The sequence below is a fragment of the Myotis daubentonii genome, chromosome 8 (assembly GCF_963259705.1).
Source record: "Myotis daubentonii chromosome 8, mMyoDau2.1, whole genome shotgun sequence".
NCBI lineage: Eukaryota > Metazoa > Chordata > Mammalia > Chiroptera > Vespertilionidae > Myotis > Myotis daubentonii.
Window position 1 is genome coordinate 19,411,078 of NC_081847.1, and position 13,318 is coordinate 19,424,395.

Consider the following 13,318-nt stretch of genomic DNA (forward strand, 5'->3'; position numbering starts at 1 on the left):
GCACCCATATATCTATTTGAACCATGCATTTTATCTGAGTTTCCTAGTAGCCTATGCAAAAAGAGACACACAATCAATTAGAGTTACAGTGTCCACAAGATAAAAGCAAGCTAGTTGCTCCGAGAAGCACTATCTGCAGCTATTCCAGAGACTAGGGAGACATTTTCTGGATTCTACAATGAGAAATGATAGGTGGAGAGGCACAAGCCAAGAGTTTTATTGCACTGGGGTCATTTTTCAGAAAGCCCAAGGGCTATTGCATTAACATTTATTTTCCATTCAGGCACTATTTCAAAGAGGGAGGAATACTCTGGCTCAGCTGAGGCTGGCCTAAAAGGACAGGCCATTAAAAAGAAAATGTTCCTCTCCCTCTGAAATTCATAGGAAGATTCTGAGACATTTGGAGCCAAGATAACGAATATGTGAGTGGTCACCTCCACAACTCTTCTTCTTTTTTTTTTTTTAAATATATTTTATTGATTTTTTACAGAGAGGAAGGGAGAGAGATAGAGAGTTAGAAACATCGATGAGAGAGAAACATCGATCAGCTGCCTCCTGCACATCTCCTACTAGGGATGTGCCCGCAACCAAGGTATATGCCCTTGACCGGAATCGAACCTGGGACCCTTCAGTCCGCAGGCCGACGCTCTATCCACTGAGCCAAACCGGTTTCGGCCACAACTCTTCTTAAAGGGGAGATCTTCTCAATGACCAACCGAGTTTTAAAGAACTTTCACAAAGAGAAAAACCAAAACCTCACTTTCAATGTTTGGGAGGGCCAGATTTTCATTAAAATCATGTATGAACCACAGGAATTCTCCTTCTTCCTCTGTTTGTCTGTAGGGAAGCGTGTAACTAACTCAGTGGGTCTATTGAACCATCTCCCAAATTCTTGGCTTGGAGGTCCGAGGAAAGGCTGATCTGTGAGTGAACGTTCCAGAGAGAGGAAGAGATCCAAAAGGGTTCATTACACTCTACAGAGATTTATTTCCAAGGGGTTTGGAAAATTCACCATTTTACCTAGTTGCCCAGCAAGGAAGAGTTGCTCAGAAAAGTGCAATTAATAATCTAAGTCTGGCCCTGGCCAATGTGGCTTGGTTGGTTGTGTGTTGTCCTGTGCAAGGAAAGGTTGCTAGTTCTATTCCCAGTCTGTCAGGGCACTTGCCTGGGTTTTGGGCTTGGTCCGCTTTCATATCAATGCTTCTCTATCCCCCTCTCCCTCCCTCTCTCTCTAAAAATCAATTAAAAATATTAAAAAATCTGCCCTAACCGGTTTAGCTCAGTGGATAGAGCGTTGCCCTGCGGACTCAAGGGTCCCAGGTTCGATTCTGTTCAAGAGCATGTGCCTTGGTTGCGGGTACATCCCTAGTAGGGAGTGTGCAGGAGGCAGCTGATCGATGTTTCTCTCTCATCGATGTTTCTAATTCTCTATCCCGCTCCCTTCCTCTCTGTAAAAAATCAATAAAATATATTTAAAAAAAATCTAAGTTTGTGATTCTTAATATTTTGTTTTCTCAATCACTGACCTATGATGAAACCTACTACTCTTTCCCTGAGAAAATACACATGTACCTGATTTGGGGAGGTTTATAGACCCAGAAAAGTCCATCCTTGGATTTAAAAAAAAATTAATGTAATACTTGGCTCTGGTGGGTGGTTATGTGGTGACCCAGTTCTTTATATTAGTTTTCCTTATGAGTGATCTGGCGGGACAACTTTTTGATAAAGCAGGCTTGGTCATCACTTGCAAATCAAACAATAAACTTCAAGAAAGACAATCTGTGGAAAATGAGCTGCGAGGGGGTCATCACGTCCGTGCTTTCAAAAACATCCCCCTAGGTGAAATCATTATTATCCATTTTTATGCATCCTTTCAGTCATTTTTCAACAAAAACGTAAGTATACATATATATTTATACTTAGCTATATAAGATAGAAAAAATATTTATATCTTTTATGTATATTTTCATGTCTTACATTTCTCTACCTTGTTAACAAAGCATTATTAGGCCTGGAGGAGAATGGATCTCCTCTCAGAACCTGTGCTGACTTTTTAGGGAAGTGGGTAACTCCCTTTCCTCCCTTGACATCTCGGTGTCCGTGCATGACGTCACAGTACCTTATATTCCACAACCTCACAGAGGGCCAGTGGCCTCACTCACCACTCCTGCCTCGGGGTTCCTCTTTCTGCCGTTGCTGAAGGTGGAGGCCAAGGTGGAGGAGCAGCTCTCGTCGTACAAGGCTGTCCTACCGTCGTTGATGGCTGAGTTGATGGAGATGGTCCACATGCTTGAGGCATAGCCATCGCAGTTGCAGTCGTCGTAGCTACCGCCGTCCCCAGAGGCCCACACATAGATGCTGCCTTTGCCGCCTCGGCCCTGGGGGAGGACAGAAGAGATGCTGCCAACGCCCACGCCCGCGGGAACCAGGGGCTGAAGGGGGTCCTGCCAGGTGTTGGGGGTTCCCCATCCGGGGGGACTGGACTTGAGCTTCCTCAGCAGCTCAACCAAATGAGTGGATTTGGTTCTGTCTGCCCATGAAAACCACTACCCTCTAGTGAGGCACCAAGAATATTTTTTCCCCCAGTAAGGATTCAGTATATAAAGTCAGCCGAACTTACAATTTAAACTGGGAATAAGGTGATGAGAAAAAACGGGAAGAATCTCGGTAACATTTACAAATGAACTGCTTTTAAAAAGTCAAAATATATGAAAAGGAAAATGAAAAATCCCCCTAGGTGAAATAATTATTATCCAATTCTTATGCATCCTTTCAGTCATTTTTCAACAAAAATGTAAGTATACATATATACTTATACTTAGCTATAGAAGGTAGAAAAAATATATCTTTTATTTTATATATAGTTACATATTGTTTATATAAAATTTACATATATGTAGATATGATAATAAAATACACATCTTATGCTAAAATGTATAAATATTACAAACCATATATGTGCATACACACACATGTACATGTACTACATGCATATATACAAATATAGGTATACATGTATACATATGTATATATACATGTATATATATGCCTTCATACATGTATATAATTTTTTACCCAATTGGATCATACCAAAAATTTTAAACATGATATAATATGACATTTTATTTATGCCAGAAACACAGAATATAGGAGGGGAGTCTAATATGATCAAGTAAAACAGAGCAAAAATAACTTTAAATACATAATGATATGCACAATGTTATTACCATATGCTCCTTAGTTGTAAATGCCAAGCCTAGTCACGAATACTGGTTAGTGTTGCTTTCCTGGCTTGAACAGAACTTTTGCCGTTCCCTGTTTCTAGGAGTATTTTCTCCACTTACAGCCCCCAGGAGTGGCCGTTCCTTCTGGTTTCCCGTATTCAGATCCAGGGTGAGGGCTGGGCTGCTGTTTTCCCCCTGGGCTGAGTGGAGGAGGGGAGCGCAGCGATGCCGTGTGGGAGGGGAGCAGCCGTGTACAGCCTCCCGCTTCTCCTTAGCCTGGCCCAGGCCACTAGGTAGCCCTCGTCAGGGATGGCAGTTCTGACAAATAGGGGCGAGAAGACAAATAGAATCCGTGGCAGAGGAAGACTGTTCCTGCCTGGCCCCAGGCACCCACAGTCCTGACTCAGTGCTTTTTAAGGGCAGAGATGCCAGAAGCGGGAGAAGATGACTGGACTACCTCCAAGCTCTCTCCACCTCCTTTCTGACCATGAGAAATGACATTTCGATCGCTTCTAACAGGACTTGGAGTTAATTAGCCTGTGATTGATTGAGTCAATACGTTAACAAAGATTTATTCAACCACTAGCTGAGAACTATCCTCAGAGTCTTTGGTAAATCTAGACTGGAAAACGCCACCAAAGTAAGCAACTGCTCACAGGAACCAGGACGGAGAGAGAAATGGATCATCCTGACAGCTGGTGTAGGGAATCTCACTCCCAAACAGACTCAGATGTGGGCTCACTGTCAGAAATGGCAGCCTCTGAAAGTGAAACATATGCAAACGAGGGTAATGGATCTTTCCCCTGAACCAGTTCCCAGGTGGGCTGCTGGTGAGACAAGCAACCTTTGCTGAAAGGAAATCAATGCTGAGAGCGTTCTCGCCTTGGTGTGGGGAGAGTGTTTGATTGATTGTGACTCATTTTTCAGGGTTCCCTTTATGACTTTGCAGCCCTGCCCACCGAGAGGAGGGGTCCACTCCCCACCCTTGATTCCGGCTGGCCTGTAGTCTCGCTTTGGCTCACAGACTGTGGCGGAGAGTGGTGCTGTGCCAGTTCTGAGCACAGGTCTCGAGAAGCCCTATACACCTCTGCTGTCTCAGAACTCTGTCTGCACCATGGGGACAAATCCGAGGTTACCTGAGGTTGATGACAGAGATAGCCCAGTCAAATTCACTGCCCCTGCTGACAGCCAGACTTGCGAGGGAGGCCATTCTAGACCAGTCTGTAGCTCCCGCTCTAGCTGACCACAGATGCATGAGCGAGGCCAGCTGAGATTAGCTGAGGCTGTTCCAGGTCTGCAGAACAACCCAGCCAAGCTGTAGACTGTAAGCCAGGGGTCCTCAAACTACGGCCCGCGGGCCACATGCAAATACAAATATTGTATTTGTTCCCGTTTTGTTTTTTTACTTCAAAATAAGATATGTGCAGTGTGCATAGGAATTTGTTTATAGTTTTTTTTTTTTTAAACTATAGCTCGGCCCTCCAATGGTCTGAGGGACAGTGAACTGCCCCCCTGTTTAAAAAGTTTGAGGACCCCTGCTGTAAGCAAACTTAAATGGTGGTTATTAAGCTACTAAGTTTTGGGGCAGTTTGTTATGTGGCTTAGCTCACGGATACACAGAGAGCAATTGTTTCTGAAGAGTAAACAGCAAATGTTATTTGTATTGTATTGGAGTATGCTATTTGCCCACAGGAATACGTTGATTCCTAGGAATGTTAAGTTTCATTTTCTAAGCAAGAGAGAACACATAAGGCAATAATAATTATATCCTTGTTTCTAATGATTGGGTATTAGAACCAAATAGTTCCAGGGTAAGACAGGCCAGTGAGACTGCTGGTGGGAATGCAGACTGTTGCAACCACTGTGGAAAAACAATATAGCGTTTCCTCAAAAAATTAAAAATGGAACTTCCATTTGACCCAGTACTCCATCCCACTTCTAGGACTATATCCCAAGAAACCAGAAACACCAATCAGAAAAGATATATGCACCCTATGTTCATAGCCACACAATTTACAATAGCTAAGATTTGGAAATAGCCTAAGTGCCCATCAGCGGATGAGTGGATTAAAAAACTGTGGTACATCTACACAATGGAATACTATGCTGCTGTAAAAAAGAAGGAATTCTTACCATTTGCAATAGCATGGATGGAATTGGAAAGCATTATGCTAAGTGAAATAAGCCAGTTGGAAACAGATAAATATCACATGATCTCACTCATATGTGGGATATAATGAACAACATAAACTGATGAACAAAAATAGAACCGGAGTCACAGAAGCATTGAACAGACTGTCCAACCTATGAGGGAAGGCGGGGGGTGATAGGTAAGAGATCAACCAAAGGACTTGTATGCATGCATATGAGCTTAACCAATGGACACAGACCGTAGGGGGGTGAGGGCATGTGCTAGGATGTGGGGTGGCTGGGGAGAGGTCAATGGGGAAAAAGGAGACTTATGTAACACTTTAAACAATAAAGAATTAAAAAAAAAAAGATAGACCAATGAGGATAAAACCCTAGTTCTGGGGCAGATGAGTGGGGATAGTGCATCTCTAAGAGGACTGAGAACTGAGTGTGGGACAGGTCTGTTACTGGCACGCTGCACTTTCCTGTTGTAAAAATAACTTAAACAGAGCCACTTCCCAATGGGGTCAGAACTGCCTTGCCCCTCGCACCCCTCAGACCTTTAGAATGTGAAAACAGGGCACTAACCTTTGGACTGGGCCTACAGCAACATTATATCTCAAACAACGTTTGCAAAAAAAAAATGAGGAGAAAGCAGATACTGTGACTTCGGACTGGAAATAAAGAAAATTCTTTAGAAGTAGCATCATTATGTTATCCTCCCTTCCTTCTTATTGATGTAAATGTTGCCCTTCCATTTCTCATAAATATCCCTTGCCTTAGTCTCCTAACCACAACCCTTGGGGTTTCTCTTGTTGCCTCTCACGTTGGCCTTTTCTTTTTAGGTTAACCCTGTTAAAATGATGCCCTAAGGTCCAGTTCTGCCCGGCTTCACCTGAACAGCAACTGGGCAGCAATCGAGACACAAAACTACTATGACCCACATTTAAACAACAGTTCGTTGGAGGACAGCCATAGCGAGCACTTCTATGGCACTTACTGTATGTGTCAGGGGTCAGTCTACTAGTAAGTGCTTTGTATGTTGACCTATCGAATCCTCACAGCAATCTTATGTGGCGGCACCATTTACACTAGCTACACGAAGGATAAAATACTCTGGAAGAAACGCAACAAATTGGAAAAAAGACCAAATAAAACTTTGAAACTCTATGGGAGTACTGCTCTGGCCACGTAGCTCAGTTGGTTAGAGCATCATCCTGATACAATAGGTGGTGGGTTTGATCCCCGGTCAGGGTGTACATAAGGAGCAACCAATGGATGCATGAATAAGTGGAACAACAAATGGATTTTTGTTCTCTCTCTCTCTCTCTCTCTCTCTCAACCCAAAAAATAAATAAATAAAAAGAAAAGAAACTCCGTGGCTTGACCTACTGGAAAGACACAACAACACATCATGTTCTTGGATAAAAGGACAGCACCCCAGTGATGTCAATTTTCCCCAAGTTAACTTTGAACACCATCACTCAAGAGTCAGTCAGGCAAACATTACCATACTGGGCAGTTCAACCGAGGGAATTTTATCCAGGGAACAAGTGGTAAACAAAAGCCAAAAACCCAAATGGGGCATGGTGGGTGGTGGTCACCCAGCCAGGGATGACTCAGGAGCCTGCACTGTGGGTGGGAGCTGGGCCTGGGAGAGTGGGCTGTCCCCTGGGGGTGTGTGTGTGGTGGGGGGAGGGTCTCCCTTTTTCTGCAGCACAAGAGTCAGAGAATAGAATGGCAGTCAGACCTGTCTGCACTGTTGACACTGGAATTGCTTGCTCCTCTTCTACTTCCCCTACTACATTTGTTTTATTGACATATATTTGACATACAATATTATTATTATTATTTTTGAAGATGGCAAATTCATTTAGATGAAATTTAGCACATGGTGCAGCTCCACTTTGAATTCTGTCTTTGAATCAGTCTCTCAATTAGCAGAATCAGTGCCTCGCTAGAGTTTTCACCAAATGAGAATGTTCACCCAGGCACTACCGACTGTATTTAACTACTGTGTTTTCCAACGAGGGGCGTTTTGCACCCAAGGAGGTGTTTGGCACTGTTGGAGACAATTTTGGTGGGCACAACTGTGTGTGCAGGTATACACTCCTAACCTTTAGTGGGTAGAGGCCAGGGAGACTACTCAACTTTCACAATACATGACAGTCCCCCATGTCCCCACAGCGAAGAATGATCTGGCCCAAAGTGTCCATGTGCCGAGGCGGGGAAACTGCTCTAGCCTGTTGGCAAGGACACTGAGTGTGCAGGCGCTGGTGTTCAGAGCATCGCCTAAAGAGTCTCTCACAAACCCAACCTTTTAAAAAAGTTTATGCAGATTTTGTATTGTGCTCATAATATAAAAATGTCACAAATTCCTCACCATCAGTCTAGGTAAAGTTCCAGCTAGAGCTTGGCTGTGTGTGTCCCTAGCATACACCTAGATCCCAGGAGGTGAAAATCCCGCTTTGAGGAGCTTAGGGCTAAAGTGAATCAGTCCCGGTAACCAATGCCCAGTGAGCCGGGGTAATGCCAGACCAGGACCTGGCCCAGTGGTGTTATCTGCAGATGCTGGAGGCCAGTCTTCTGGTTTAGCTTATCTTTTCCTAGACACTCAATTATACTATTTTCCAGTCATCTTGACATCGTAATATAACACTGATAGACTTTAAAAGGTTATTGTATATTTATTGTGAAAATCACATTCATTGTAGAATAATTAGTATATAGACTCTGAAGAAAAAAAAATCCTTTATAATCTTCCATGATTAGGAAATCACTGGTGATATTTTGTGGATTCCTGAAAGTTTTATATATAAATGCAAAGCATAAGAACAGGTTTAATAATAAAATTGGGGCCATAAAAATATATCCACTTTTGTGGCTCTGCTTAAAATGTATTTCTTACTATTATATCATTAACCTTTCCTCAACAATTAAATATTCTTTTGCACCATAATTGTTATTAGTCTAAATAGCCATTCCATAATTTACTCCTTTACTTAGACATACATGGAAGGCTAGTTCTAGGTTTTAAAGTACTGCAGTGCACATCATTTTCTTTCTTTTTTTTGTTAATCCTCACCTGAAGATATTTTTTCCATTGATTTTTAGAGAGAGAGGAGTGAAAGGGGGGAGGGAGGGAAGGGGAGAGAGAAAGAGAAACATGGATTGGTTGCCTCCCGCATGCACCCAGACCGTGGCTGAGGTTGAACCTGGAATCCAGAGCAGGTAGTTAATTTGGAGAGCGATGGTCTCAAGAAGCATTAGTGAGCGGTGGGGTAGCAAGAGACAGGAGGAAGAAATGACAACCCAGCGTGAGCTGATGAGCAGGTTTCCCTGAGGGCAAGTGAGCTCAGTCCCTTGGGAGACCCCTAGTGAACCTGCCACCAGGACAGGGAGGCTGATGGTTGCCCCGGGGGTGTTAACTCCCCATGGAGCACACTGAGGAGTGTAAATCCATGGTGCCCAGAAGTCCTCAGGAGAGGTGCAGAGAGAGGATGGCTGGCCCTGCAGCCGGCTATGGGCATCGCAGAGCCGGCCTGGTGCCCGCATCGGGTTCTGTGGAGTCCACCAGGAGTGGGGTGAGGGTGTCAGAATCTCCGGGAAAGCCGAAAGGAGAATGGTGCCATCACCCGAAGTCCACCGACCCTGTCTTCCGTTTCTTGTCAGAAGTGAAAGGAGGGATTGTAGCTGCAATACCCGTGTCAGAGGCTGAACCTGTAGTCCTCCCTGTGGCAGCCCTGCTCAGCTGCGAACCTTCGTTTGGCTTTAGGGCATAAATCGGCTCCTGGAGAATTCCTGAGAGCTCCTTGGCAGGAGGCATTCATTGCCCGCCAGAGGCCTCGGCACCTGCTGCCCCTGTGTCAGACCACTGCTCTGATGAAATTCCAGCAGGCCGCACCAGCCTGGCCCATTCCGGATTAATCACTGTCTCCCTAGGCAGCCCTCCACCTGCCTCCCTTTTCTGGATGGTGGCTTTTGACCCAATCTCTTGCAAGTGACCCCTCTCTGGTACATTCCGGCCTGATGATCTGTGCGTGTGCCCTTTGCAGCTCCCCAGGGAATAAACAATCGGTGCTCTGTCTCATCGGTACCTCCAAGGACTTCCTATGGCCTTGTCCTGAAATAGTCTTAAGCTTTTCTCTTTGGTAGCACTCTGAGTGTGATTAATACGAGGTTGGGGTGTAGTCATTGGAACCAGCCAAAGACATGTCAGGGGTGCTCTGGGTGGCTGCATTTCCTCAAGATGTGGAAAGAAATTCATGAATCAACTGTCACTTTCAAGGCCCTCGAGTGTTACCTGAATTCTCCTCCTGGTTGTTAGCGTGACATAAGAGACTGTGTCCCGTATGCTGGCCTTTGTTGCTCCATCAGTCTTTACGCAAGGGCTCCGTCTTTTTCTGCCCAGCAAATACATGGGCTGGTCCGTTAGACCCAGAGAGCAATGGCCCTAGGACTCAGATTAGGTTTTACTCAAACTGCAGGTTGGAGATTGTAGCCGAGGCGGCAGTGGGTATCGGCCATATCCCTTAGACCTTATATATTCTGTGCACTGGGGATTTCCAAATACCAGCACAGGCACCTCTTGGTCTAAGGCAGTGGTTCTCAACCTTCTGGCCCTTTAAATACAGTTCCTCATGTTGTGACCCAACCATAAAATTATTTTCATTGCTACTTCATAACTGAAAGTTGCTACTGTTATGAATCGTAATGTAAATACCTGATATGCAGGATGGTCTTAGGTGACCCCTGTGAAAAGGTCATTTGACCGCCAAAGGGGTTGCGACCCACAGGTTGAGAACTGCTGGACTCTAAGGGCTTTCTCCCAAGAGTCTGAAGGCTGCTCTGCACACCTGCCCCTGGGCTGAAAGCGCTGGGTCAGTTACTTAGACAGTGACGTTTACTCCGCTCCCTTGACATCTGGTGGGATAACCTCAGTGTGTGTTTTACAATAGTTTGCCAGCTTCCCAATGGGATTATGCTCCAGTTGCTCACAGCGATAGCTGGCTCAATAGCACACCCTTTATTGGTCCTTTACTTCCCTGTCATACCTCCCTATTTACTACTGCTGGTCCCTTGTTTCCCAAATTAACTACTTGAACTCAATCCTTGTCTCAGGGTCTTCTTCTGGGGCGTCCCAGACTAAGAAGTTACTTATTAGAGATCTCATAATCCCGGGGTCTCTGACTGTAACCTACTTCCCATATATAATGTGAAGATTGCTTTAACTGTAAATTCAACATGTGGACTATGAAATGAAGAGGAAAACATTGAGACAAAGGAAAACTTTTCCTCTTCCCTTCCTCTCATCTGCTCTTTGTTGCCTCCTCATGTATTTATTGAGCAAACTTTGGAGATGCAAACTCAAATCCCTAAGGATCCAGGTAGGTGATGTTTTTGTGAGAAGCAGATGTGATACAATTGGGAGTGGTGGGGTCTGTGGCAAACAGGACACTCCAGAGCAAAGTCTCTTATTCTCCTTTCCCTCTTCCTTCCTTTCTTTCTTTTTTTTAAAAAATATTTTTTATTGATTTTAGAGAGGAAGGGAGAGGGAGAGAGCGGTAGAAACATAAATGATGAGAAAGAATCATTGATTGGCTGCCTCCTGGCATGCCCCACACTGGGGATCAAGCCTGCATATGCCCTGACCGGGAATCGAACTGTGATCTCCTGGTTTACAGGTCAACACTCAACCACTGAGATACATCAGCAAGGTATCCCTCTTCCTTTCTATCATTACTAGGGGCCCAGTGCATGATTTTGTGCACCTTGAAAGGAACTGGGCTACAAGGCTGCCATCCTCCGTGCCCCTGCCGGGCCCCTCCCACCATGGCCCCTGGTCCCAGCAGTCCCACTGTTGCCACTGCTTGCACCCACTGATGGCGTGAAGCAATTGGGGCCGGCACCAGCCGTGGGTGCGAGCAGGGCCGGCATTGTCAGTGGTTGTGAGTGGCGGCTGCTGCCCCAATTGCCCCTCAGGAGCAGGGGGAGGTGGAGAAGCCCTCAGGGGCCATGGGGCTGGCAGCCGCTGCTCACACCCACTGACAGCACCAAGTGATTGGGGCCGGTGCCAGGCCCCGTCAGTGGGTGCAAGCATTGGGCGGGACCATGGCGTGTGGGAGCAAAGAATTTTCAGTAACCACCAGAGGCTTGCCCAGATGACAGCCACTGGCGAAGCCTTGGCCTGGCTCCCCCACTCACCTGCTCCACCATCCCACCGTGGTTGGCACCCATCATGTTCTGTGCACGCCCCCTGGTGGTGGTCACATGTCATAGCAACCAGTTCGGTGGTTCTGCTGTTCAATCTATTTGCATATTAGGGTTTTATACATATAGACTAGAGGCCTGGTGCACAAAAATTTGTGCACTCGGGGGGGGGGGGAGGGGGGCCCCTCAGTCTGGCCTGTGCCCTCTCACAGCCTGGGACCCCTCGGGAGATAACGACCTGCTGGCTTAGGCATGCTCCCGGGTGGCAGAGGGCAGGCCCAATCCCTAGGTGCAGCCCCTGGTCGGGCTCAGAGCAGGGCCGATTGGGGAGTTGGGGCGCCGCACCCTGTCACACACAGAGCCGCAGGGCGATCAGGGGGTTCGGGAGCTCCCCCATGTCACCCACAGAGCAGGGCTGATCAAAAGGTTGGGGCGCCTTCCCCTGTCATGAACAGAGCAGGGCGGATAGGGAGGTTGTAGCCCTGCCCCCTGTCACACACAGAGCCGCAGAGCGATCAGGGGGTTTGGGCGCTGCCCCCTGTCACACTGATCCCAGTGCTGGGAGACCTCGAGGCTCCGCTGATCCCAGTGCTGAGAGGCATATTACCCTTTTACTATATAGAATAGAGGACTGGTGCATGGGTGGGGGCCGGCTGGTTTGCCCTGAAGGGTGTCCTGGATCAGGGTGGGGGTCCCCACTGGGGTGCCTGGCCAGCCTGGGTGAGGGGATGATGGCTGTTTGCAGCTGGTCACACACCCTTCAGGGTGGGGGTCCCACTGGGGTGCCTGGCCAGTCTGGGTGAGGGGCTGAGGGCTGTTTTCAGGCCGACTGAAGCTCCCAACTGCTCCTTTTTCTCTCTCTTTTTTTAATTCTGGGCCAGCTTTAGCTCTGGCTCCAGCTCTGAGGCCTCTGCTGGGTTCTATAATCGAGACACTGTATCAACTCCAGCTCTGAGATCCCGGCTCACTGAAAGCTGGTTTCTGGGGTTTTGTTTATCCTCTATATTTGTTACAATGTTTAAACTGCAGGCTCAGAGGCCGGCAAGGCAGGCGGGGAACGTTGGAATCCTCCGTCACTGAAGCAAGCAAGCCTCATGTTAGTTTCAAGCTGCCTGGCTGCCGGCCGCCATCTTGGCTGGCAGTTAATTTGCATATCGCCCTGATTAGCCAATGGGAAGGGTAGCGGTCATACGCCAATTACCATGTTTCTCTTTTATTAGATAGGATGTTGGTCAAACAAAACCTGTCTGCAGGAGGCTGAGGTTCAAAGGCAAGCGTAAGAATTGCCTTTGTGCCAAAGGTAATTATCTGACTTTTGTTTAGGTAGAGACCACCTTGCAGAGGTGGGTTTTTCTTTCTAGGAGACCAGACAACTGAAATAACGGGGAGGAAATATATAACAGGAATGTATAATACATGACCACTCACAAAATTCTATAACACTCTTCAAAAGTGTCACCTTGAAACCAGGAGAGAATCATCCCTACAGCCTGGGGGAAAGTCAAATGAGAAGCCATGTATTTTTTATCATCCGCGCTTTACTTTCTAAAATATTTACATGCTGTCATCTGAAGATAAGTCATAACAAATTCTCTCTTAGGTTTTGGCGTGCTTGGCATGCTTTGCAGAGCAGTCACACTTGAAAAGGCCCTTTGAGATGCAGCAGGGGAGGCTACAGATGGAGGAGAGAGAAATGCCCGGACGTGAGGCGCGGTGGAAGAGTTCAGAAGTCCGTGGAAAATGACAGGAGGCAC

At 46.4% G+C, this 13,318-nt stretch overlaps 1 protein-coding gene across 1 annotated transcript in view; it reads right to left on the reverse strand.

Annotated features, from left to right (window-relative positions):
* The window catches only part of PCSK2 (proprotein convertase subtilisin/kexin type 2), a 259,436-nt gene that overhangs the window by 17,543 nt on the left and 228,575 nt on the right, over positions 1-13,318 (reverse strand). Inside the window, exon 9 of the mRNA XM_059705485.1 lies at positions 2,163-2,378. Within this exon, the coding sequence (XP_059561468.1) occupies positions 2,163-2,378 (216 nt within the window). The remainder of the gene's footprint in view (positions 1-2,162; positions 2,379-13,318) is intronic.